Genomic DNA, 26,767 nt, shown 5'->3' with positions numbered 1-26,767 from the left:
AAAGATCTCATTTAAAACAGTTATGTTCTGTGATGATCAGAGTCATTCAGCTAGACTCCAAAATAATAGTGGTGGTTAAAGGAAATCCAAAACACCCTTCAAAGACTTTTCATAATGTTTAGAGTTCTGCAAGTCCTCTTGCAATAAAGACTAAATTGCATTCTGAAAAAAAGGGCAATATTCAAAGCAAACAAAAGCCAATTTCATCAACAACAGTATGCTCCAAGGGGCTAAATTCCCTGCCAGGAGTAATTTTATACTAACAGTGACCAAAAAAAGATATATATTTCTTTTATATTTACATATTATACATATTTACATTTTTTTTTAATACTACAGTTGTAGAGGGAAGAAAAACCTGGATACAGATTTATTATCTGCCTTTAAATGTCCCAGGAGTATTTTTTTCCCTTTAAAAAAATTTACAAGTCCTCTTCAGGTACTTTGAAAGCTAGATACAGTCCACATTCCGCAGGCCACCATCCATAGTCAAAGCACCAAATCTAAAATGAAAAAACAGTATATTCTTAGGTGATTGACTAGATTATAGAATCAATCCTTAATTCATTATAACTTATGAATTTTTCCTTTCCCTTGTCACATGCCAACACACGCATTTGTATCTAACAAGAAAAGAAAATAGAAGAGAGAATACTATGTGCCAAGTATGGGACTGAGGGTTAGGAACAAAACAAAACCAATTCAGCTTGAAGCTAAATTCAGCTCTACCGGCTATTAACCCTGAAGCTTTCAGACGATCATTTTTTAAATATATTTTATCATCATCATAGGAAAAAACCCAAAGTCAGTTTGTATGTGATAACGACAATACCCTCTCAGGATTTTATGAAATATGTTGGCCTCTTTCTCCTAACTTTATTTAAGCAATCTGAAAACTGCAAAATCATTCATTCAGATTGGTATCATTCTGCAGTTGTTAAAAATTATGTCTAAAAGTGAGGGGTTAAAAGACACCATTGGACTGCTGCAATTGTGTTTAAATTCAGAACGACTCTGTATGTGCAACAGCTGTTTTTATTAGCTAAACATAAGTAATGTAAAACAAAAATGCCACAATGCTCTGTCAGAATGATTTTACAGTAACGTTTCAAGGTTTTGAATACTTTTTTTTTTTCTCATTACACCTCAAATCAACAGTTCAAAATCTATTTACAGTTAAAGAGGTTATAGAATTGCCCCTTAGTTTAAGTTCTGGATCTACAAAATACACCCGTTTCTAGTATCAGTGCAAAAAGGGAAAACAATTGCTTGCCTTTCCAAAATGTGATTGTTCTCAGCCAGCTCTTTAACAACGCCTTCCATTTCCTCCTTTAGTTTCTTCATACTGTAGTAACAAGAAGCGAAAGAAAGGTTACAATTTTTACAGGGACAGTTATCTGCTATGATCACTCACCATCACGCGGCTTTCAGCAACTTGTCATTACATACAAAATAAGGGACAGATAACAGGTTGGTTATTTGTGACACTTATAAAAGTGACGGATGATGTATTAGTGTTGTCCCCTACTTGCTTCCACATCTGTACCATCACTTTAGCAATATAAAGTTTTTTCTGCAATATAAAATTCTTGATCTTAATACAGCAATCACAGAGTCAATGGTATTTTTTTTTTCCAATTCGCCTGTATAACAGGTACAGAATATTACATCAATCCAAGTACGAAGTTCTCACCCAAGAGTCATTTCCACTAATGTGTTTGAGCTTGGATAGACTGTATTCATTGTATGTTTCATCCCACTGGAAGCTGCAAACATTTTCTGTGGCAGAGCATCTTGTAACTGTAATAGATAAAAAGGAAATGTAAGTTACAATGTAAGTTGTCATATGTATCTTGATGTCCACCTTAAAATCCTTCTTTAAATTCTCTCCATTGCTATGATGCCTCATAAAATCATTCCAGTAGTAAGGTGGCTGATATTCCCCAAGTTGAGATCGTCATGGAAGTTTTGTATTGCCATGACCTATAGCTCCCTGATTTGTTCCATCTTCTTAACTATCTTATACTTTCATAATAAACTCTCAAAAGGAAGAGTTATCAATTTGTTATGTTTGTAAATATTCTAAAGCAACAGGATCCTAATCAATAACTGACTTTGGTAGTACCACTAAAATACAAACAAATTAACAAGTAAAATGCTGCTCTCCACCACTCCTTAACGGCTTTTACACCTATTAGGTGCTTTTCTTTAATTTATATTTCCTTTATAAAGAATAATGATGTTACTGCATGAAAGTGCTCTCATTCTTTCAATTTTGAGGTAATTTTGACAAGTTTGCATCCAAATTTTAACAAAACATTTTCTTTCATGCCACCAGCAGCATTAGTTTAGCAGGTATCCTCTAATCTTCAATATAGGAGTAGTGTTTTTATGCTTCGTAAGAGTATTAAGACAATCCTCTAGCTGCACAGACACCGTTATGATAACGGTTACACAGAACACTTCTCAATGAACCGACATCCATATGCACAGCTTTTTTGGGGGAATGCTAATGCTACCAACCCCTTCACCCCCCAAAATAAACCCCAACAACTCCAAACCAAAAAAAACCCCACCAAACTCCCAAACCAAGTCAGGGTTCAAAAAATCACACCACTCTCTATGCCACTGTTGACATTAGCAATGAAGCTATTATGGACCAAATACTACATCCATGCAGCCCTATATTTTAATACAACTGCATTAATGTAAGAATCACTATAAACAACTCTTGACATTAAACAACGTGGAATAGTCTTTTATCTATGCAAACACTTTATATAATTTTGAAGCATTCTACCTCATTTATATAATCCTGGTATTTGGATACCTCTTCTTCAATATCAAAACACTGGTTGGTGAGAGCGAGTAACTGCTTCCTTGTGTGAAGCATTTTCCTAAAAGAAAAAAAGTTTTCTTTTAAAGAGCTTCCTTTATAAAAGCGGTGCAGTGAACATTACCAAATATTAAAGAAATCAACAGCTTGCCTTGTCCAGTCCTCAGCCTTGTCCAAAAATGTATCATACTTGCTGACACATTCATCTTTGAATAGAGCTATGGCTTTTGTAGCATGCAAATACAGCTTCTGCCTGCAACACAGAAACAACCACAACGCTGTTATACTGCTTTCAAAACCCCATTCTCTAACTTGCTTTCTGAAACTTGGAGAAGATGTGTGTGGACTTAAAATCCCTTCAGCCACGTTTATTCATGCTGTTGTATAAGAATTCAACAGACTGCATGAACTGACAGTTTATGTTTCAAAAATATTCGTTTGCAGGGAGAAAAAAAATTATTTGAAGCATTTAGTAGCAATTATGTGTATATGGAGAAAAGGTCAAATGTCTTCTCTGAGCCAGTATTTATCCAATATTTTATCCCTTTGCTATATTTAAGCAAAAGGGATTCTAAATGGAAAGGACAGAAATCCTTTTTATTTCTTATTTGCCTCCTGCAGACACTTGGAACTTCCAGCATATATGAATAATCCTTTGTGCTGAGTAACAGATAATTAGTAATATCTAAATTATATAAAAAATATATAAATTAATAATATATAAAAGTAATATACATGCAAGAAAAACCCAGGATCTTTGTGTCAGCTTAAATTTATGACAAAAGAAAAAAGCAAGGACAGGAAAGCAAAACAAAACCCAATTCTGGTTAGTGTTGCAGATAGTAATCCCAGTGTAACTGCCTTACCATGCTATGCATTGCAGCAGTAAGCGAAACTAAGGGATACTGGGACACTGCAGTTTGGGATTTGATTACATCTTACATGACAGCTATTGAATTACAATGCTTGACAAGCCTTTCAGTGAACTAATATCCAATCTAAATGTCCCCTGGCGCAACTTGAGGCCATTTCCTCTTGTCCTATTGCTAGTTACTTGGGAGGAGACCAACACCCACCTCACCACAACCCCATTTCAGGTAGTTGTAGAGAACAATAAGGTCTCCCCTCAGCCTCCTTTTCCCCAGGCTAAACAACCCCAGTTCCCTCAGCTGCTCCTCTTAAGACTTGCGCTCTAGACTCTTCACCAGCTTCGTTGCTCTTCTCTGGACATGCTCCAGCAGCTCAACCTCCTTCCTGTAGCGAGGGGCCCAAAACTGAACACAGTATTTGGGGTGCAGCCTCACCAGGGCCGAGTACAGGGGCACGATCACTTCCCTACTCCTGCTGGCCACACTATTCCTGATACAGGCCAGGATGCTGTTGTCCGCCTTGGCCACCTGGGCACACTGCTGGATCACGTTCAGCCAGCTGTCAACCAGCACCCTAGGTCCTTTTCCGCTGGGCAGCTCTCCAGCCACTCTTCCCCAAGCTGGTAGCGTTGCATGGGCTTGTTGTGACCCAAGTGCAGGACTTGGCACTTGGCCCTGTTGAACCTCGTACAGTTGACCTTAGCCCATCGATCCAGCCTGTCCAGATCCCTCTGCAGAGCCCTCCTACCCTCCAGCAGATCAACACTCCCACCCAACTTGGTGTTGTCTGCAAACTTACTGAGGGTGTACTCAATCCCCTCGTTCAGATCATCGATGAAGATATGAAACAGAACTGGCCCCAGTACTGAGCCCTGGGGAACATCACTTGTGACTGGCCACCAACTGTATTTAACTCCATTCACCAAAACTCTCTGGGTCTGGCCATCCAGACGTTTTTTTTACCTTAGGGCACCTTAAATAGTATTATGCATCTGTGTATGGTATGAGGAACTGAACTGATCCTGAGACAAGTACAGCAGCATGAGCAGAGCAGCGGTTTACAGTTGCTTGAGAGTTAGTCAGTAGAGTCAGTGGAGCCTAACGGAAGTCTAGACAACCAGGTTACATACAGACTCTTAATGTGGCTACCTCTCATAAGCGACAATTTTAAACAGGCATGGAGAACTGTGTTAAAATTTGTTTTGCTTGCTATAGTTTCTGGAAGATGTTAGAATGTCATTCAGCTAGCCCATATTTTATTCACCTGTAGAAAATTATCTCCATCTTAATTACAAAGTCACTTTACTGTTACTGATGGCTTTTTCCTCCCTAAGAAAACAGGAAAAAAATGTACTTCCTATAAGACATTTATGCCCAGATAACAAGTATTTCACACCTACATCTAGAAGGTCTATCAGTGAAGAAACTCCACTGCCAGAAAGCACCTCATTATAATATGCTGGCACCCCTATGTATTTAAGATATATAAAGGAAATTTTTTACAAAGCAATCCTAAAGAGGTTAAAATTTACAATAAAAACAGAAGAGGTTATTGTCAAGAGCACCTGAAGGACCTGAAAGCAATCATGGTATCTCCCAAAGGTAACTTCAAAACTTACTTGTCAAACTTGTGAATTTGTTCTTCATTATAAGGAAGCCCTAGGATCAGAGCAGATGACAGACATTACCAGTCTAATTCTGTTAGTTGTATTTATGTAAAACTCCACTAAGTTTACCCATCTCCTATATGGTTTCCTTCTATCCTGATAGGTAAAAGTGGTCATTTACTTTTTTTTTTTCCCTCTCCAGTCTTGCAATTCAAATCTGTGAGATTAATAGTGGTGTTTCATTCATACGGGCTATAAGATGGTACCTCGCTAAGAAAGACCTACAGACTGTTAGTCACTGTTGCTGACTAACTCTCAGGAGTTAAGAGAGTCCTCTAAAGGACTGGCCTGTCCTTTACATTACAGTTTATGTTAAAAGTGAATCAAGTAAGTTACTTACTTCGTTCTGCTTTGTCTTTTTTGAACTGATAATAAATATCTGTGATGGAACATAGCAGCGCCTGCAGCCTTTCTGGACTAGAGTGATAAAAGGAAGAAAATGAGATCTTTTATTTGTAAAACTTAAGTACCTATTAATCAGTTTTATGAACTACAACTCAATGTAGAATTCAATATATATTAAAACAATTAACACAGTTACTCACTTTCTGTCTTTTGGATGCATGCCTTCCTGATTTGCCCATGTGTCAGCCAGTAAACCACCAGGAGAAAGTTTGGTTTTGATATCTTGAAGACTAGTTTCTATTGTGCCCTGAGAGCTGGAGAGCTACATAAGAGCAAAAAAGTTCAATCTTACCACTGGGTAAAGTGAAAAATTACTTGAGGCTGAAAACAGACTAAGCACGTCAATACTATGGGCTCATTTGTTTCACTGACCTTCATTAAAGAAATATGCCAAATTATCTGCCTTGGCTTTGCTAAAAACAGATAAAGCATAGTATTATTAAAGAAAGAATCATCTTTGATGCTGGCATTTCTGTTAGTTAATATTTATTTTCTTTCAACAGTAAGTTTCTACCTTTCATATATTCCCTATTTACTTCTACACTTGTTCTTTTAGTTTGTTAAGAATTTGTAGAATGACTATCCACATAATTCATACCTTTCTTTCTCCGCAGTTCATACAACCTTCAAAATAAAAATGCACTAATCACCTTTTGCTTTGAGAATGAAAAATGTTATACCTGCTCCCAGGGTGCCAGTGTGTAAAGTTAATTTCAATTTTTCCTTACTTGTCTGGAAATATAATGCAAATTTCAAAGGAGATCACTCTGAAGTGTGTTTTTGTATGTATCATTTTAGAAAGCCAAAGTAGTTTAAAATTCTTTAAGAAAAGGGAAAAAAGTGTGAAGTAGAATATATTTTGTGGTTATAATTTTTTACTGTGTGGTGTTTAGTTGCTGGCTGGGGTTAAAATTTTAGAAAATGAGAATGCATTTTCAGGAACTTGTTATTATTTTCACTACACTGGGCTAATAAAAGTATTTATTCTGTTTTCAGAAAGATATCCACATCTCAGTATGGGCATTTTAACAACCTTTGGCAATCTAGGATTACTTCAAAAAATTCAGAGTTGTTATTCACAGAAAAGCCTGCGTTATCATCTATTTGGCTTTTTCTTTAGAAACCTCATTTTGAGAATGACACAGGCTTTGTAAGATACTTACACGCAACAGTTTTGTGTGTATCTCTGAAATTTCATCCACTTCTGATGCCTCCAGGTTGATCTGCATCAAATTCTCATAGCTGACCACAAAAAAAAGCACAGTTAAAAAATAAAAAAAACCAAGCAGTGAATACACTCAAAATATTCCTTGAATCCAGAGTGTAACAATAACTACCTTTTCTTTTATATGAAATACAGTATCTGTCAAGCAGCAACCATGAAACATTGACAACCTTAAGTGGCCATTAATAATGGAAACAACTTCGTTATGAAAATTCCTTGAATTTTTTTCCTACTTTTGAAACTTCCATTCCTGAGTTCTTTATTCTATCCTCATTACTTGTACTCTACAGGCAGTGGAAAACAACTTCCTCTCACCAAATAATTTTTAAAAGGTTACCAAACTAAAGTTACTTAAAGTAGTCAATGACACACAAAAACCCAAAAACTCCAGTGCACCAAAATGCTTTGCTGTGGAAACTTATTGGAAAAGCTGAGTTACCAAAACCTTGGGTTGGTTGAGTTACCAAAACCTTAAAACCTGGGTTAATAGCACCATCTGTTCATATTGATACTTTCCATATGACCATAGCTCAGGTGCCAAATAAATGATTCAGGATGGTAATTTTCTTGTTGAGTCTCAGGCACATTTTATTTTTAAAAACACCATCAAAACCAACTCAGCTGCTTTCAAAAAAATACTTTGCTCAAGCAAACATACTTTGCTCAAGCTCAATACTTTGTTTACCTTTTCAAATAAAAGCTTTGCATTGTCATGCTTTGAAGCATAGTCTTGAAGAGGGATGACAAACAAGAGGACATGTCCTTTGCTAACTCCATAAAAGTCTTCTGAAGTCAAATAAATTGAAAATCCTTCCCCTTCATAAGAGGCTGAAAGACCATGTGCAAACACATAGCAACTTTCTGTTCACGTGAGAACTACTCCAGTTCGCAACTGAACTTTTTTTTTCCCCAATTGCTGCTCTTAGGTACTGCTGAATGCACTGGAGTCACAAATCAGAACCTACAGCGGTTTCTTCTGAGCTCTAAGTGGCTTTCTTCCGTGGGGACCTGGCAGAATGCAGGAAGAAGCCATCTGAACCAAATACAGAGTGAACAAGAACCAGTCCTGTCAACTAATGTAAACTGGCTTGAAAAGGAGTTTGGATTACAGCCCTGGTGATTTGTAACTAGGCTACACAGGTACACTGTTATCTTACTAGTTATCAACTTTGCTAGTTTCACTGCTGGTTTTGTGGGTTTTTTTTAAAGCAACTACCTTAAAGCCCAGGTGTGTCAGTCCGTACGTGCTTGGCAAGCACACAGCAAATCTGACAAATCCTTAGGTATTCGTAACTACTACATACAAGCTGTTCAATTCACACATGCAAAGCAGCTCCACCGTGGCTTTACCAGTGTCTCTACATGTGTGCACTGATCGTCTTGTGGGCATCTGCATTTTCAGAGCAGCCTGGAAGCCAGTTTAGAGAATCCTACGACCAAGACAGCATTGGAGGAGACTGGCAGTAGATTGAATAGGAAAATAACTACCCATAGGAGAATCCTGTGAAGAGCCAGGGTTTAAAGTTTGTATCGGACTGCATAAGAAAAACACACCTTAAAGATGGAGCTAATGCTGCTTTGTGGGAAGACTGAATAAACACTGCAAGGACGCTGTAAAAGTGGAAAGAAATATGACTTTAGCCATCGAGTGGGACTTGGAGATGCAACAAAGATTGGGAGAGAGAAAAAAATGAAACCTGGAGGGAGAATTCAATGGTGCAATCCCATCTCCTACAGACAGCACTTTACTGAAAGGGGTAGGGCAGAAGAGTCTGACCACTGGAGAACAACTGCCTCCTTGAAACAGAAGACGAGAAATAAGTGTCTTCTGTGGTCTTTGAAACTTGAAAGTCTCCTATGCTAAAATATAACAATTCTTTAGTTGCTCCTTATTACAAATTGTGTGAGTTTTAAAGAAAGCGCTCTAAAAAACTTTCTACTATATAGATCTAACTGGGTCCATATGGGCAACAGTGAGATTCTGTGACACAGACCTCTGCCATTTGAATTAACCAGGATAGACAAAAATAACATAATAGTTAGACACTTTAAAAAACGACAGAAGTAGAATTTCCTGTGCAGTTTACTTTTGGCATCCCTACGTGCATGCACTGTGACCTAGTGATATCCTATTGCTTTGTTTTTTGGTGGTTTTGGGGTTGTTTTTGTTTTGTGGGGTTTTTTTTTTGCAGCTGCTCTGTGTTATTTTTCAACATTAAAATTCCTTCTATGCATAAAATGCTACGATCTTAAAGCTGTGAAAGGGGCAATATTAAAGTCATCTTTAATAAACACACACAAGCAAACTCAGTGACAAAAGCACTAAAGCACTAATGAAAGGAAAGTTACTCGATTCTTTGTCCAGGCTTTACTATAGCTTCTAAAGTCAACAACAGCAAATGAGCTGAGTCAGAGAAGAAAGGAGAAAAAGAACACATACAATTAGTACTCAATAGTAATTACTTGTTCCTACTAGGTTAAGCAGCAAAATTAACACTCTAATCTGAGTAAAGCATATTACTAAATCTCCTCAAGACACCACCATCAGCAAATCCATGCCAATTCAAATTTAATTTTTATATGCAAAACCCCTGTAAATAAACATAACTTAAAATACTGCTGTCTTTAAAGATGATAATGAAAAATCAATGCATTCAGTGTAGTGCTTCTACTCACATTTTCTCAGCTTTCTCAATGTTTCTGCTGCAGAAATCCAGCCTGATGACAACCTCTGTCTTTTTATGAACCATTTCATTGTAATCATCCTTGATTATTTCACTAAAAAAATGAAGCATTAGTCTATAACAAAAGTATTCAACTGCCATCTTATTGTCAGAAAAAATGATTTTTGTTTCCTTAATGACAGAAGGAAGGAAAAAAATTCAGAAAGCCTATTCATATTCAAGCAGTAAAGAAAACCTCCCAGGGTACTGGGAGATCACAGAATTATGTATTGATAGTCAAAGCATATCTCAATTAAAAAAAAAAAAAAAGGCACAACAAAATTCAATCAATTGCTTACATTAGCCATCGTATTCCTTTACGCATCAGCTCCTGGTAAAGTAGCAAAGAACTGGCAACTCTACAGGCATAACATACGATACCTGTTACTGCCTGGTGGAAAAAACAAACAACACTAGTAGTAATCTGTCATTCTTTTAACAATTGTTTCAAGTCAATTAATCACAACAAAGCAACAGAGATTAATAAAAGAAAGAGCAACATGAAGATGATAGTTTAAAATGCATAACTTTGCCCACTTTAGTCAGGAGATAACCAAACACTCGTTATGGAGGCAGAGCTAAACATGGTAATGAGTTCTTCCAGTTATGCTGAAATATCTGTTAGGGATGAAAATAAGTCTCTTATAAACAAAAATGACACCACTTACTCTCAAGATTTACTTTAATTTCTGGGAAGTCATAAGTACATTTCTTCAGCAGTAGTTTAGGAATTACACACATACATTAAAAGAAACTTGTAAAAAATGACACGTTTTTAAATTCTAAGGCTACAGACACTCTTCATTCACTTAATTCACTTACAAGTTCGCTGCATTATTTAGAATTGTGAACAAAGTTTCAGAAGTGATGATTTAAAATATTTTAAATAATTGATATCAACTGATGACTTTCTGTTTATTAATTTTAAAGACTTCTGGTATTCAGGACTACCACGCCTGAATATACAAGGCCCCTCAGTAGCCAGTATTTTATAGGCATAGTATAAATGGTGGTGACAAAGTCAAAGCATGGCAATGCATACATTCAGTAGTTTTAGAGAAATGACCAAAAGAATGAAGCAACCTCTACTTGTCTCCCACAGACTCTGAAAATTTGCAAGAGAGGCAACAGAAATTCCACTCTTCTGCAGAGTCCTAGAGACTCCTCTCTCTTGAGAGAAAGGTTAATGTTATTTTTCTTATGTTAAGTCTTGCACCATCACAGGGGATGTTATGAATCTTCTAGCTACCTTCAGGACTCCAAAGTGGCAGGCTCCTTTCCCCCATCACTGAATTATGCAGTAACAAAGCACTTGGACTTCAGAAGGCTATTTTTTGGGTTTGTTCTTTTTTTAAAAAATATACAAACATATTTTGTAACAAAGTATGGCTTTAATATACTTTTGGAGCCCTTGCTAACAAATACATTTCTGTCAATCAGAATCCTCACTAGCGTATTAAAAATAGTTTCATTAACATTATTAATCTGAAAATCAAGTAGCTTTCATTTCAGTATCATTATCTGAGACAGGTATATAAATTAAAATCATAATTACTCACTTTAGCCATACTGGCATCCCCATCCAAATCATAACGCTGATGTACTTTAGGAAGTAAAACTGAAACATAAAGCAAACATCTGTATTTTCTTATTTTCCATAAGAGACTTCAAAAGTTCAGGCTGTTTCCCCTCCCCACTCTGTACACCGGTTTTAGGTGTTTCTACATGGATTTTAATCTAATCTGTTCCTGCCAAGCCTTTTAATAAGTGGTTCTCATGCACACCTTCAAAACCAGCCTTTGTCTTAAATGGTTTAAATAATGTGGTATCTTCAGCAAACTGTCCTTCACTTCCTTTTCCAGACTCGCTTTTCAACATGCTGCACAGATTTCATGCAGGTTTCCACTAGCGATCTCTCTCCACTGAGAAAGCCAACCATTTCTGTTCTTCAGTGCTATGTTTGCCCACATGGGAGACGTTCCCTCATATCTCTTGGCTGCTTAGTTTCACTGAGACTCTTAAGGGCAGGACTTCACATAACAGCTTTTTAAAACCTAGGGTATCCTCTATCAGCTGAATCTCCTTTGTTCTCATAGTCATTGACTCCTTCAGAAAGGCGTGACACAATATAAAGGCCCTATTGATCCTTCCACAAACAGTTCACCTACCCACACTCTTCAGCACCTCTATGTGAGTGCCAGCTGGCCCAAGCAGTGTGGACACTAGGACATACTGACGGAAGCAACACTGCCCTCTCAACTGGAGGCATGTCCTCCAGTTCATCTCTTATAAAAATGGGCTCTTGCATAGGGCCCTCTATAAGCCTCTCAGTGATAAATGGAAATGCAAAAAACTTTTTTTTTTTTGCTGTTCTGGCATTACTTTATCTTCTAAGCAAAGGTAAGTTGTTAAGACCGCCCCTGTTAACTGAACGGCTAACCACATTCACGATAAATAAATAAATAAAATAAAACCTTCAATTTCCACTTGGTGAGTAATGGAACAAAAGAACCAGCTTTGAATTACATTCTATAATGTTCCATTCTACTTGCTAAAAGTGTCATGCTTCAAAAAATTTCAGAACTCCATACGCACCACTACATCTTAACACACAAAATGCTCAGGTTCACAGCACTAGGAACATTACAAGCAGCTATTGTTTCTGTAAAAATATGCTGGATACTCAGCATTTTTGAAAAAATCAGACTGCATACTTAGAACTTCAGGTATCAACACAGAAAATTTTCAAACACTGTTTCTAAGACAGAACAGACATAAAACAATAATTAAAAAACCAAAACTATTTACAAAAGATAGCTACAGGAAAGGGGAAATTAGTGTCATATACCTTCTTCATAGATTAATCCAACAATATTCACAGCTTCCCTGCTTACTACAAAGATAGGATTCTCGTCAGTTGTTCTGGGAAAGTGCTGTGCCAATCTCCCAGGCTCTAGTATTAAACGCCGACCTTCATATATCAGCTCTTGATTCTGAGATGGTACTTTTGTCTGTTTGTAGACCAACTCATGAAATATAGCAGCTCTGTAATACAAACAATATATTCTGTAGTAGTTAGACTCACTACAATAGTTCAAGAACTCAGATTTTGTATTACCTAAATAAAAATCCCTTTTATTTCTGATTAATTAAGAACTGGGTTTACACATAAAGCGTTTGACTTAAAAGCAGAACAAAAAACAGCACACTGCCTAAGGCTCCAGGTTGCTCTCTTACAAAAATAAATGCTATTTCCTGCAAAATATCAAACTTCCCTTTCTACCTCTGATTTTCCATTAAAACACGTCTGTGTAAACAAACTTGCTTTGGCCTGAAGTCTGAAGGTCAGTAAAAACAGGCGACACCAGATGATAGGAAGGAAGCACACTGCAGTTTTCTCAGGCATATCCATTTCTTCAAAGGAGATGGATGGTCTCTCCATGACAAAAGTCTGGTGTTTTACATGTCAAAAAGCACACACCTTAAATTCAGCCTACAAGCTAACAGACAGCCAGATTATCTAAGAGTAGTGGTAAGGAAGACCAAAGACACTTCGCTATTTTATTTCCAGCAATCAATGGATACAAGGCATAAGAATTTATAACACTCCCCCCTCCCCCAAAGAAAAAAACAACAAACAAATAAAAGCTCCCACAAAGAAGAGAAACCTAACAGGAAGGACCAATTTGCCTCCTGTGCAGCACTAGCACACTGTCACTTCTTAATACTACAGCTAGTATATAAATAATCGTAAGTGTAAATAATAATAAAATAATTTTAAAAAATAAAGTACAAATAGCAGTTTGAGCTACAGGCAAGGTTTCTCTGCAAAAATAGTATCTGGACTCTCTCAAAATACAAATGACAGAACAGAAAAGGAAAATTGGAAAAGGCCAGAACTGTATTTACACATTTGATGAAATAATTGTATCTGTTCACATATTACAGAACAACACATGCTCTGTATTATCTGTAATAAGGCAGAGAAAAGGCGCTTATTTTTGTATCAAACTGTAAACCAGACTTCACAGCTTTTATTGTCAGCACTTTATGACCATAAAGTGAAGTCCATATAACTCAGGATCCTAAATTGTACCAATTACAACTGCAGAAACCCTCTGGGAGTTTTGTCAGACACAGATGATGTGCACATTTTGTATTCATGAGGACAAGATAAGAAAAGTGAGAGTTGAACAGTCTCTTGAAAACTACTTTGTAAATAAGTAACATACACAAATGAGGGATGAGTTGGTATCCATTATGAACATAGACACATTGTAACATGTCAAGCATTAAATCTGTGTTCTGTCACTGATTACGTCCAAGTTTAAGATCCGTTGATTTGACCTTCAATGATTTTATTTTTAGTCAACATGCTTCTGTGTACTGTGGCTACACAGGAGAATTACAAGCTTTCACTTCCTCAGATAAACTGCCAAGGAAAGGCTACTGCATTTGTAATACTGGTGATCTGAGGTCACAGTACTGTCTGCCTGAACAAGACCAAAGTAATGAAAATAGAGAGAGAGAACACTTACGTATTATAACTGTGAATATAAACTTTGTGCAAGGTCATCTGCTGTAGTGAAAAGATGTGGATTATTATTCGGTGCAGTATGTCACTTGTCTCCGCAAAGAACTGGTCAAATCCCCAGCATTTTTCCTGGTCTGCTTCAAGAATATTTGCAAGGACAGGCGTGAGCAGCACTTGCAGACCCCTAGAGGACACCAGGAAGAGATAAGACAACTTAGATCTACTTGAATCTTTTTACCTTGTAACCAATTGCAATACTTCATTTGACTTGTCTCATGAATGCAAATCTATTATCCCTTGAAGAATACTCCAGTGTTTTTTTTTTTTCCTCTACTGAACAACAAAATGTTCAATGGTTATGTCCATTGTTTTTCATTAATACACGTACTTTATCTCTTTCCTTTTTAGGCTCAGCTATCAAATATTTTTTCCTTGGTATTTGACAAATTTCAAAGGCACTGGAAAAATGGCATACAATTTAAAAAGCCTTCGTTGTAGAGCTAAGGTCACCTTCTACCACTGCTGGGCAGTGGTCTTTTACCCAGCTCACCCCACACACTTCTCACAGTTTATCGCTTTGAAGAAAGCTACTGCCATTAATGGTGTGCTGGCTGAGCTGCTTGTCTGAGCACACTATGTTGCTTTCAATCAAAATCAGCTGAGTTAGCAAAGACTCATTATTTAAATTGTCAACACTAACAAAATTCATCCTGATTGAGATGGGGCTAAGTAAGTACTCCATGCATGCAGCTCAACTGCTGCAGACAAAAATGTGCAACTATTGCCTTACAGCCACTTCTATTCTTGGAAAAGGGCCAGCTTAAATTTCTTGTATTTCTACTTTGAGAATTTGAATTGCAAGGAACTTTATGGATCCTACTCCTACATTATCACAAACAACTTCTTCAAAGTTTTAGCATTACGTACACGCCAAACATGAATTCAGCGGTAAAACTGGTACCATTTTGAAGCAAACTCCAGTGGCTTACAAGCACACTGAAGACCTCATTAGAGGTTGGTGGATACTGTGCTCAAACTCACTTTAGTACTAAACTTATAACAGTAAATACTGTCTAAATGCTACTTGAAAATACTACTGTAAACAGATGTTTAATGAAAAAAATTGCTTCTTTTATTATTTTATGTGGAATAAACAAAGGAAACAACTGAGCAGTACCGTGAAAAAAAATCTATAAATTGCAAGTTCTGCACATTATAAACTAATGAATTGATATAAACCAGACTTCCACTCTACACCTCTTATGGATCTACGTATTTGTCTTTCAGAAAAGTTTGTTTCTAGCGTCACAGAACAATTTCTTTCTCACTTTACCGTGCAAGAGTAGTAATTTTAAAGTACTGAAGAAGTCTCAGGAAGATAAATAGGTACATGGGTTATGGAAGGTATTTTCAAGATCTTATTGACGTTAGATCTTTGATGGCTCTTCCTACAGAATATTATGACATATGAAGCAAAAATACGATGATCAAAATTTTAAAAGATACCATGAGAATATGTCAAATGTGCAGATGTGAATTGTTTTCTGGCAAAAACGCAAGTCACTGAACTGTCTTTTCTTATAATTTCCTTCCTCCTGCCTAATTCTTGTTATATCTGAAGTCACATTCTTGCAAGAAAGGGGGGCCATCAATTCAAAGTTTATTAAATCTTCATACTCCTTCCCGAGGGTGGAGAAAATACAGTAATAATCTTTCTTCTACTCATACCACTTCAGATTCTCAGGTGCTCATTTGTAAATTAGCAGTCATAAAACTATTTGGACAGGTGGGAAGAAAAAAACACATGAAAACCTAATAGTAGCCTGTACCGATCTACTGAAGAGTTCAAAAAAAACAACAGCAACAGTCAGATCTCTGTTCCAAAGACCCAATTCTGAGAGAATAACTGGAAAAGCCCAATCAGGTAGCATTGAAACACTTTTTGAGAAGTTCAAACTTACTTTGAAAGACTACAAGAAACAGGCATCTCCCAGCTCCACTCAATTGGTCCATTTTCTGCTTTCTGTATTCCAGAAATAGCACCAGAAGGCTTTCCAGTGATTATTTTATACCTGCGAGACATTATAAAAATAATACAGACATCAACTACTATCTCTTGTACATACATAGGTCTAGTAACTCATCCTGAAAGGAGGATCAACAATATAACCCTAAACAACAGGTTGGCCTAAATTTCTAGGTCAGGCAATAATTAGGAAGCTTCACTTACAAGCTGACAGAGAGTGGTGCTAAAATAGTAAACAGTGAAAAGGAAACATTTCGGTCTGTGTTGAAGAAGCAACTTTGTCTACCTCAAGTTTGTGAAAAATTTAGGAAAGATTTCAGGCATCATTGAAGGAAGCTGAAGTTTTTTCCCAAGTGTTAATTAGTCAATCAAAGTCAGATTTCCAAGGCAGTTCAATTCAGGCATTTACATGACTAACTTCTAGCATGTTCCACAGCAAGACATGACATTTAGCCACCACAGAGTCACTTGGTGATAAAGAAGGAACAGGAGGTGGGCTTTGAGAAGTTACTTTAACTTGGAAACATCTAGCAATTTGGATACGATTTGGCATTGTCTAGCTTTGTACTGAACAGGCTAGTATTTCTCAAATTTCTCATGAAATGAACCAGGAACAATAGGCTTTTTGCAACAGAAAATTTCAGTTGTGCTTTCTCTTTTTGGAGGATGAGGTACATAAAAAACATATGTTGCCTGCTTATCTCTCAAGCCGATACAACAAGAATGCCTGTGGGATAATCACAGGATGTGCAGTTCCTTAAACTAAGAAAATGGGAGTCAGCTTTGCAAGGAGTACCAGAACAGAGACATTATTAGCCTATCAAGAGTTCCCAAGTACCACCTTGCTTTATTTTTTTAAATGCAACACACACAACAACAATAAAATAGAGCTAGGCTGAGATGAAACAGGAATCAGTTCCAATCAGCAAATCATAGACACAACTTAATTCTGGAAACCTGTTATCTTCAGCCTCAGTCCACAACTATACTACTCAAAAAATGTCAGTCTCATGGGCAGTGCATGCATTTCAAGATTGCCTAGGAAGACAACCATTTAAAGGACACTAAAAAATTGGAACACTGAAACCCCATTTTGGAATACCATAATTTTGCCTGAGTATCTAAGTTATATACACCACACTGCAACAGACTTGCCTAGTTCCATGGTGAAGGAAGGATGTTTGGAAAAAACATGAGTGTTTTGGGGGTGCCCTGATGTTAATTCAGGTCTTAAGGTGCCACACGGTAAAATCCTTGTTGAAGTAGAATGTTTGTGCTGTTTGTGGCTGGGATAGACTTAATTTCTTCACAGTAGCTCATATGGTGCTGTGTTTTGGATTTATGACCAAAACAGTGTTGATAACACAGGGATGTTTTAGCCATCGCTGAGCAGTGCTTACACAGCATCAGGGCATTTTTTTACTTCGCACACTGCCCCACCAGCAAGTAGGCTGGGGGCAGCCAAGAAGTTGGAAGGAGACGCAGCCAGGACAGCTGACCCCAAGGGATATTCCATACCGTATGAGATCATGCTCAGCAATATAAGCTGCGGGGGGGAAATCTGCCATGGTGGCAGTTTGTCAGGGACTGACTGGGCATCGGTTGGCTGGTGGTAAGCAACTGGAGGGTTTTTTTGCATCATTTGTTTTTCTTGGTTTTGTTTTCCCTTGGGTTTAGGGGTGGGGGTTTTTTGTTGGTTTGGGGTTTTTTTTTACTTATTAAACTGACTTTATCTCAATCCACAAGTTTTCGCACTTCTACCCTTCCAATTCTCTTCCCCATCCCACTGCGCGGGAGTGAGTGAACAGCTGTGTGATGCTTAGCTGCTTACTGGGGTTAAACCACAACAAAATTAAAGAAGGTTTTTCCTTAAATATTTTCACTATTTTAGTATTTACTACATGATGGTAGGATTTCTTGATAAAAAGCATTTCATGGACTGACTTAAATTTACGAACAGATAAAATTCTCCTTTTAAATTACCTACATCACTTCCTTGTTTCTACGAGGTCCTTCAAAAGGTCGGAAAGGCAAACTCCCTGTTGCAGCATGGTAAAAGGTCACCCCTATGCTCCACAGATCAACTGTGGCTCCATACTTTTTCTGATGCTCTTTCCTCAAAACTGCTCGCTCGTACATATCAGGATGCTAAAAGAGGAAAAAACCCAGAAAAAAGGAAGTTAGAATTACTTTATGAAAAATATAAAGAACAAAAACCCATTCTATCATTTCACAGCAAGATAATTTGCATTCTAAACTTTTAGCTCTTTAATCAAAAAGCAAAGTTAGCTTGTATCATAGAATTTGCTTAAGTTATTCTGACAGAATATCACAAAAGTGTCCCTAGGTATGATAGCCACTTTTATTAAGGGTTTGCAAAAAGTATTTTAAAATTTAGGTAAAGATTGACTACTAGAATAAAACATGAAGAGAGGAAAGCCAGTATTCCTCCAGATGACTTTGAAACAACAGAAACCAAATTGTAAAAAGATCCATAGCAGAGGAGAATCTCAGTTATGATACTACATGTGGGAAAACATGGCAGGAAGAAAATTATGCCCAAGATGTTTGTACTGATGCTTCTCTGCCTGCCTCTCTTTGGTTAACTAAGATGTCACGTGAATCTTAACTACACCTAACATCATCCAAGTAGCTCAAATACAAACTGAAAAATATGTACAGAGATAAAGGCAAAGACATTCATAACTAAAATACTGTTGTTCTTCCTTTCACACAAGGCAACAGTGGAAGTTGGACCTGGAAATTATTTAAAGGCTACCATACTCAGATCAGCAGAAGAACTAGCATGACCCAAGGTGAAAAAGGTGGAAAGTTATAAAAACAATTATAATACAAAGGTTTAAATCCTAATTCCCAACAGTCTGACCTTCACCCTATTCAACTCTCATCAAAAAGGGTCCTGGGCTTCAAACATTTCTTTAACAGAAAGTAAAATTATAAGGGCTTACTAAATACTCTTCTGTGCCATAGAGAGAAACAAATTGTTCATCATCTTCAAGTTCTCTTGCAGCACCAAAGTCTGTAAGTTTGTAAACAGACTGACCGTCTTCACCTATAACACGCATTATATTGCCTGGTTTGATGTCACGGTGCACTATCCCATTCTCCCGGAGATGATTCATCCCAGCCACTTAAACAAAAAAAAGTACAGAATTCATGTGTGAATTGACACAGTTGACACAGACTGCACAAGCACTGAATTGTAACTGAGGCGAGAAAGACATATGTGTTTACTTTCTCATTGGAAAATGGGAACAAGAAGAGACACTCAATTAAAAAAAAGACCAGGACCAGAGAATATTCAAAGCATTTTTTGCCTTTTTTTCCTTCCAAACAGCTAAATTATGGTATTTCTTGCTCTCAGCAACATCTTTCCCATAAACTAATGGAGGAAAATTTTGTAACAGGCAGACACAGGTAAACCTCATTATTTTTCTAATTTACTATTCTGAGATTAATTATCATTAGGAATCAAGTACAAGATGTGACAAATAATCTTGAAACAAACAAAAAAGAATTATAGCAATGCTTTAAACAGAAATGGCTTCTTAATGCAGCTATCTATACCAATATAGACATAAATAAAAGATGTGACTCCATATGACCACATTAATTTGTTCAGTTAGTTGACAGTCATTCAAATTCCTCGTCTCTTGCTGTTTCAAGATGAACAAGTATGAGTTCGTTCAGTCAACAAATTAGACTAAAGAGCAAAGTTTACATACCCACATCTCTCAAAACAATTAAGAACTCAGACTCTGGCAAACCAAAGGCATTAGATGGCTCCTCTAAAACTGTATACAAACTCCCACATGGACAAAATTCCATAACTAGTACTTTGTGTCTAGTCGTTGTCTGGAAAAAAATTTAAAAAGAGAAGTTTGTGACTATTGTGAAAACAATGTCATACATTAAATATAACCACAGGATCTTACTTTAAAAAAAAAAGAAAAATAAAATCTGTATCTGGATCATAAACCCCATTCTGGTGATCTTCTTCAAAAGCAGCAGAGGTGAATTTTTATATTGTTTCACGTATTCTAACTCAGAGAAGGGAAAAAAAAATCAAGAAAGTCTCGAGTCCTATGCACTTAGAGGGCTGACAGCAGTATTGATAGGTGGACAAATGAGAAACTACAGCACAGAAGAGCAGAGAGCATCAGCTGTCCTCCTCTTTACTAATCTCAGCATTTGGGTCATTTCAACTCATCAGTCTCAGTTTCAGCACAACATACAGTTCTACATGTCCTATGTCATTCAGTTGGTTGCAAAGCAAAAGCATAAAATTGTCAGGATTATTGAAACACCTCCAGCTATCAGTATGTATTAAATATTCATGCATGTAGATATCTTAAAAATCCTAATTCAAGATAAAGCTTTGGACAGTGCCTTCTTGAGATGGCTTTGAAGGGTCATAACCCGTGCCTAAACAGTAAAAGCAAGCATATTCTTTCAACAACAACAACAAAAAAAGAAAGAAAAACAAAAAATGGTGTTAGTTGGGTCAGAGTATTTGTATCATCATATAAGTTATCATTCCTTAAAAATGTAACTATATCCTCTGTAGTTAAGTGTAAAGCAAAAAGACTGCTACTGTGGTTACTACCATGCATCTTAGATCACAACTGCAACAATTCATTACCTCCTCTTCAATGGCAAACAATTTGACAATATTCTTATGATTTAGTTTCTTCAATACTTCAAACTCTCGCATCTGAACATCCACAGGACGAAGGAAACTTATACTGTTAAATACTTTGACAGCATATAAATCCCCAGTTTTCTGTTTAAAACAAACAAACAAATTACTAATCCAACAGAAGCATAAGATTGTAAATGTACACATACCCATTATCTAAGCATTTTGAGATCTGTTGTGCATATGAGCATACCCTGATTAGAAATAGTTCAAAATAGTATTTTGTGTTAAGGTGGAAATCAAGATTCTACTAAAAAAAGTTAGGTATATATTGGTTTAGTTTAATATAGACTAGAAGCAAACAGACTATCAGAATTGAAATTCAACATTTACAAATGACCCATAAAATTAGCTGAAAAATAAATTTTTCAGCAAGAGGTAAGCCACTTGCACAAATCAATGAGAGACATGCACATACTACAGTTGAGAATCTTGGCTTGCTTAAGAGGCAACTTTTGAAGCTGAACGTTGCTTTCTTTTTCTTTGTTGTTCTGTTTATACTGATAAAACAGTATTTTGTTTTTCCAAAGGCAGCAGTGTCAAGCACTATACACCACTCACGCAAAATCCTGAAGCAATGCAAACCCACAGAATAAGTGACAGGAGAACAGTCATGAGCTTAATCTCAGACTTAAGTTCTCAAGTGGGACTAAGCCTCAACATGCTCAGGCACTCACCAGGACCAGCAGAGAGTGCAACTCCTGTCCGTCTTAGGGAAATGTACCTGCCTGCACCCACTCTAGGAATAAGCTTACATCAGCAGTCTTGCGTGCGACAGATTCTTCCTAAGGACAAAGCCTTCCTGGGCTTAGGCTAGGTGTGTTGTGCATCACTGGTGCCCAGGTAAAAGTTTTCTCCTGCTGACAATAAGCTCCAAGGTCGCGTGCTCAGACTAGTGAGGGTGATGAGGGGTGCAACCATGCTACCATACGCTTTACAGGGGAAACATTCTGTGTTGAAATTCACCCACCGAGAAATGCACATTAACTGATAAATTATTGCTTAGTGTTGCTTCGCAGTTAAATGTGGAATATAGAAAACACTGTAGCTCCTAGCTAGCCAGGCTAGGAGCATGGGGAGTTTATTCAATGTTAAACCCTACAACCTGGCCCAAAGGGACCAGGCGTGGAGATTGTAATGGAAATACCTTTAAATTGTTGTAACCCATTATTCAAGTTGCATGTTATAGGAATGACTATAGCAGTAACCACCCGAACCAATGGAGGACAAGCCTTACAAGAAGCAGTGCCAGTGCAGCAGTAACCCAATCTAGGCTGGCTCCGTAACTCCTCACAACACACCACCTCTCCTGTCCTACGTGACCACCATAACAGATGGAGCCTAAAGTCATGGACTAAATCATACAGCAGTCTGGCTTGGAAAGGACCTTTAAAGGTCATTGTGGTGGGCTGACCTTCACTGGACGTCAGGTGCCACCAAGCCGCCCTATCACTCCCCTCCTCAGCAGGACAGGGGGCAGAAATTAGGATCAAAAAAAAAAAAAAAAACAACCCCAAACATGTGTGTCAACATAAAGGCAGTTCAATAAGCAGAAAGCAAAGGCTGTGCGTGGAAGCAAAAGAAAACAGAAGATTTACTCTCTAATTCCCATCAGCAGGTGATGTTCGGCCACTTCCCGGGAAGGAGGGCTTCAGTACATGCAGCAGTGTTTCCAGAAGACAAATACCAGAAAACGAATGCCCCCTACTCCTCGTGCTTTCTCATAGCTTTTATTGCTGAGCTGACATCATATGGTATGGAATATCCCTTTTTGACAGTTTGGGTCAGCTGTCCTGGCTGTGTCCCCTTGCCCACCCCCAGCCTACTGGTGGAGGGAAATGCTGGAGAGACAACCTTGATGCTGTGCGAGCACTGCCCAGCAGTAATCAAAACACTGGTGTGTTATCAACACCCTCCTAGCTACCGGTACAAAGCACACAGCACTACGAGGGCCGCTATGAGGAAAATTAAATCCACCTCAGCCAGATCCAATACAGTCATCTAGTCCAACCCGCTCTGCAATGAGGGACATCTTCAACTAGATTAGGTTGCTCAGAGCCCCATCCAACCTGACCTGGAATGTTTCCAGGCATGGGGCATCCACCACCTCTCTGGGTAACCTCTGCCAGTGTTTCACCACCCTCACTGTGAAAAAGTTATTCCTTTATACTTAGTCTAGATCTACCTTCTTTTAGTTTAAAACCATTAGCCCTTGTCCTATTGCTACAGGCCCTGCTAAAAAGTCTGTCTCCATTTTTCTTCCAAGCCCCCTTTAAGTATTGAAAGGCTGCAACAAGGTGTCCCCAGAGCCTTCTCTTCTCCAGGCTGAACAACCCCAACTGTCTCAGCCTGTCCTCACAGGAGAGGTGTTCCATCCCTCTGACCATTTTTGTGGCCCTTCTCTGGATCCTCTCCAACAGGTCCGTGTCTTTCCTATGCTGAGGGCTCCCGAGCTGGACGCAGGTCTCACCAGAGCAGAGGGACAGAATCATCTCCCTCAAATGAACTCAGTGGACATTTTGTGGACATTTATGGACATTTTACATGGGTGGTCATAGACTAGGGGAATGACATCTGTGTATTATATCAAAGGATGGGAACAGGGGTGGTGGTTAATGAGGATGTATCGTATAGTGTGGTACCTGAGCACGATGTAAACGGTATGGAATAAAGGATGGAAAATGTGCTGGGTTTGGCTGGGATAGAGCTAATTTTCTTCATAGTACCTAGTACAGGGCTACGTTTTGGATTTGTGCTGAAAACAGTGTTGATAACACAGAGATGTTCTCGTTATTGCTGAGCGGTGCTTACACAGAGTCAAGGCCTTTTCTGCTCCTCACACCACCCCACCAGTGAGCAGGCTGGGGGTGCACAAGAAGTTGGGAGGGTACAGAGCTGGGACAGCTGACTCCAACTGACCAAGTGGATATTCCATACCACAGGATGTTGTGCTCAGCATATAAAGCTGGGGGAAGAAGGAGGAAGGCGGGACACATTTGGAGGGATGGCATTTGTCTTCCCAAGTAACTATTATAAGTGATGGAGCCCTGCCCTGCTTTCCTGGAGATGGCTGAACATCTGCCTGCCCATGGGGAGTGGTGAATGAATTAGTTTTAGTTATTTTGCTCTGCTTGAATGCACAGCTTTTGCTTTACTTATTAAACCGTCTGTATCTCAACCCACGAGTTTTCTCACTTCTACTCTTCCAATGCTCTCCCCCATCCTGCCGTGGGGAGAGCGAGACAGTGGCTGCGTGGTGCTTAATTGCTGGCTAGGCTTAAACCACAACTGTGTATCATTTACATGGCAGAACTGCTCAAAGATGTACTATTTGGTACTGATTACTCAAGGCATGTCACCAAGAAGATGGTGTCACAGACATGTATGAAGCATCGACTTACAGACAAAGACTAACAGCAACTTCATCCAATATGATAATATGTTAAGAATATTTCACTTACAGTACAAAATCATAAAAATCACAAAAAACAGGTTTTAAAAGAACAGGGAAAAACTATGAAAAGAGAGTTTAACAAATAAAAAAATAACGTATCATGTAATAAGAACTTCTAAGACTCTTATTCCTATTTAAATTCTTAAGCAAGGAGTATTTTTTCCATAAAATTGAAGAATGGAGGAATGAAGAATTAATAACAGTTAATATTTTACAAGGACAAATAATACAATATCAAAAACAAATCCTCAGAAATAACTGTATAGAACTCTAATCCAATGGATGGATATTAAAAACTTAGTATGAATAGTTACAAAGATATATTTGCTTTAGGCCTAAATCTTGAATGTTTTTTGTTGATTTCATGACACTATTTACATATGAAAAAATTTCAATTTTACATGTTACTCAGATGAGTAATTCCTCACAAACCTTATGTCGTCCCCGGAAAACATTTGCAGTAGCTCCCTGTCCTAGAATGTCAGACAACAGCCAGAGGTAATTTGAAGTGCTCTGCATCTTTGCTCTTTGATTAGATAGTTTTCTTTTTCACCTTAAAAACAAAAGGTTAAATATACTGAATTATAATTTACTAAAATACACAAAAGGGATTTATTCTAACTAGAAGGAAAAAAACCCCACCCCAACCGCAACTCCAAAGACATGAAGAAATAATTAAGAACAGCCACGTATAGGAATAAGAGGTGAAACAAAGAAACAAAAACAAGCTCAACAATCAAAACAAATGCCATAAACACAACAAACACCTCTCTGCATTTGAGGCCTTTACTCCCCAAACTTTGTTTGAAAAATCAACTGGAAAAGTGAAAGCTTTATAATCTCTTTTCTGTTGTACACAGGTGTTTAAATGACTAATAAAAAACTATAGGAAAGAGTCAAAAGCATGTGCACAAGGTCTTTTCAAAATAAGCAAGACCTGTAACTGAATTCTATTATTTGGTATATACGCCAAAGAACAGACATTAGATCTGATCTTTTAGATCAGTTTGGCTCTGGAAGTTGCACTTCAGTACAACTGTAAAGGAACTGGACTAGCTACTTACAAAAAGCTATTTTCACATGAGCTAGATAAAAATCACAATTAAAACAAGTATTTTCAGCTACTTGCTAGAACCACCAATTACTACTGGAAGAAATTAAGGGACATTTTCCTCTCATTTCTAAAATGTCACATTTGGTATGTCACATCATTTCTAGAGAGACAACCTGGCTTCCCCACCCTTCCCGAAATGTAAACTGGCAGATACACAGGTCTTCACAGACTCAAAGCAAAGAGAAAAAAAACTTTGATTAAATTAAAACGATTAAAAAAAACAACCATTAGAACTGCCAGATTCCCCCCCCTTGCCAAAACAGCATGAGCTGCAGCTGGATACTCTTACCTTTCTGGTTTAACTAGATTTTGCCATTAAATCTAGCAAAAGGCTCTAAGATCAAAGATGTATCTTCCTGAATCCAAAGGATCTTAAGAGCAGAACAGCAACTGGACAAGGGGAAGGTCCTACAGCATCTGCCAGTGTTAATGGACAAGAAACTGATACTCAAAAGAAACAAAAACGCCTTTCCTGTAACTACTGGAAGAAGAGGTATGACAGAATTTCCTGTTCATGTTTATTACGAAAAGGTGGTTGGCACTTTTTGAGAGCTCTCTGGTGCACAAGATGACTCCACCAGAAGCCTGACAGCGTGCACCGCAGGAGAGCGGAGGAAGCCGCACACCAGCCACCGCAGCACCATTCGCCCGTCCCGCGCCAGCAGCCAGCTGAAGCACCCGCCTTTGCGCTGCTCCTGACCGTACCCGAGCCTCGCCGCAGGGAGACAGAACTTTTCTCATGATTTTGAGCACATTTCTCTGTGTGTAACGACTGCGGATTTCAGACTTCCATTTAGCTACTCGCCCATGTAAGACGCGGAGTGTCTTGCGAAGCTGTCCCAGAACATCCAGGCAATGACATGGAGCATACAGAGCGCAACGACACAATGCAAGGACCTGACATTACCCTAAATTAAATTCAGAGTCATGGAGCAACACCATTTTTAAAATCTAGATAAAGTTCTTAATGGCTAGAGAAGGTAAGAAAGGTTTGATCTCAAATCTGAACAAAAAAACCCAACACCACAGCCCAAACCCTTACAACTCTCAGTTAACTCTGAGAAGACAACTTGCAATAGTCGAAAAAGATAACTTCCCCCAGCTGGCAATTACTGTAGATGCTAAAGAGCGATCTATGATGCAAACACAGAAGGTAAGGAAGAGATCTGCATGGAAAAAATGCACAGCCCACTC

General features: G+C 38.0%; 1 protein-coding gene across 3 annotated transcripts; it reads right to left on the bottom strand.

The window, feature by feature from the left end:
* Positions 1 to 451: 451 nt before the first annotated feature.
* On the bottom strand, positions 452 to 24,978 carry TBK1 (TANK binding kinase 1; the record flags this gene model as incomplete). 3 transcript variants are annotated; one of them, XM_082003318.1, is made up of 20 exons in its annotated part: positions 452 to 503; positions 1,274 to 1,345; positions 1,694 to 1,800; positions 2,801 to 2,897; positions 2,961 to 3,089; positions 5,325 to 5,364; positions 5,713 to 5,789; positions 5,918 to 6,039; positions 6,941 to 7,019; positions 9,679 to 9,780; positions 10,025 to 10,116; positions 11,285 to 11,343; positions 12,574 to 12,770; positions 14,264 to 14,443; positions 16,221 to 16,331; positions 18,273 to 18,433; positions 19,255 to 19,436; positions 20,032 to 20,161; positions 20,949 to 21,089; positions 24,892 to 24,978. In XM_082003318.1, 20 exons carry the CDS (start codon positions 24,976 to 24,978, stop codon positions 452 to 454), a joined length of 2,217 nt encoding a protein of 738 aa, XP_081859444.1. The 3 variants fall into 3 exon arrangements, with proteins under 3 accessions (XP_081859444.1, XP_081859446.1, XP_081859445.1); XM_082003320.1 differs by having other exon boundaries at positions 2,988 to 3,089; XM_082003319.1 differs by lacking the exon at positions 452 to 503 and having other exon boundaries at positions 1,219 to 1,345; positions 2,988 to 3,089.
* Positions 24,979 to 26,767: the final 1,789 nt, after the last annotated feature.

This window comes from Phaethon aethereus, assembly GCF_964289735.1.
Source record: "Phaethon aethereus genome assembly, chromosome: 1".
NCBI lineage: Eukaryota > Metazoa > Chordata > Aves > Phaethontiformes > Phaethontidae > Phaethon > Phaethon aethereus.
The sequence above is the reverse complement of the archived record's forward strand: the minus strand, read 5'-3'. Positions and strand labels throughout refer to the sequence as shown.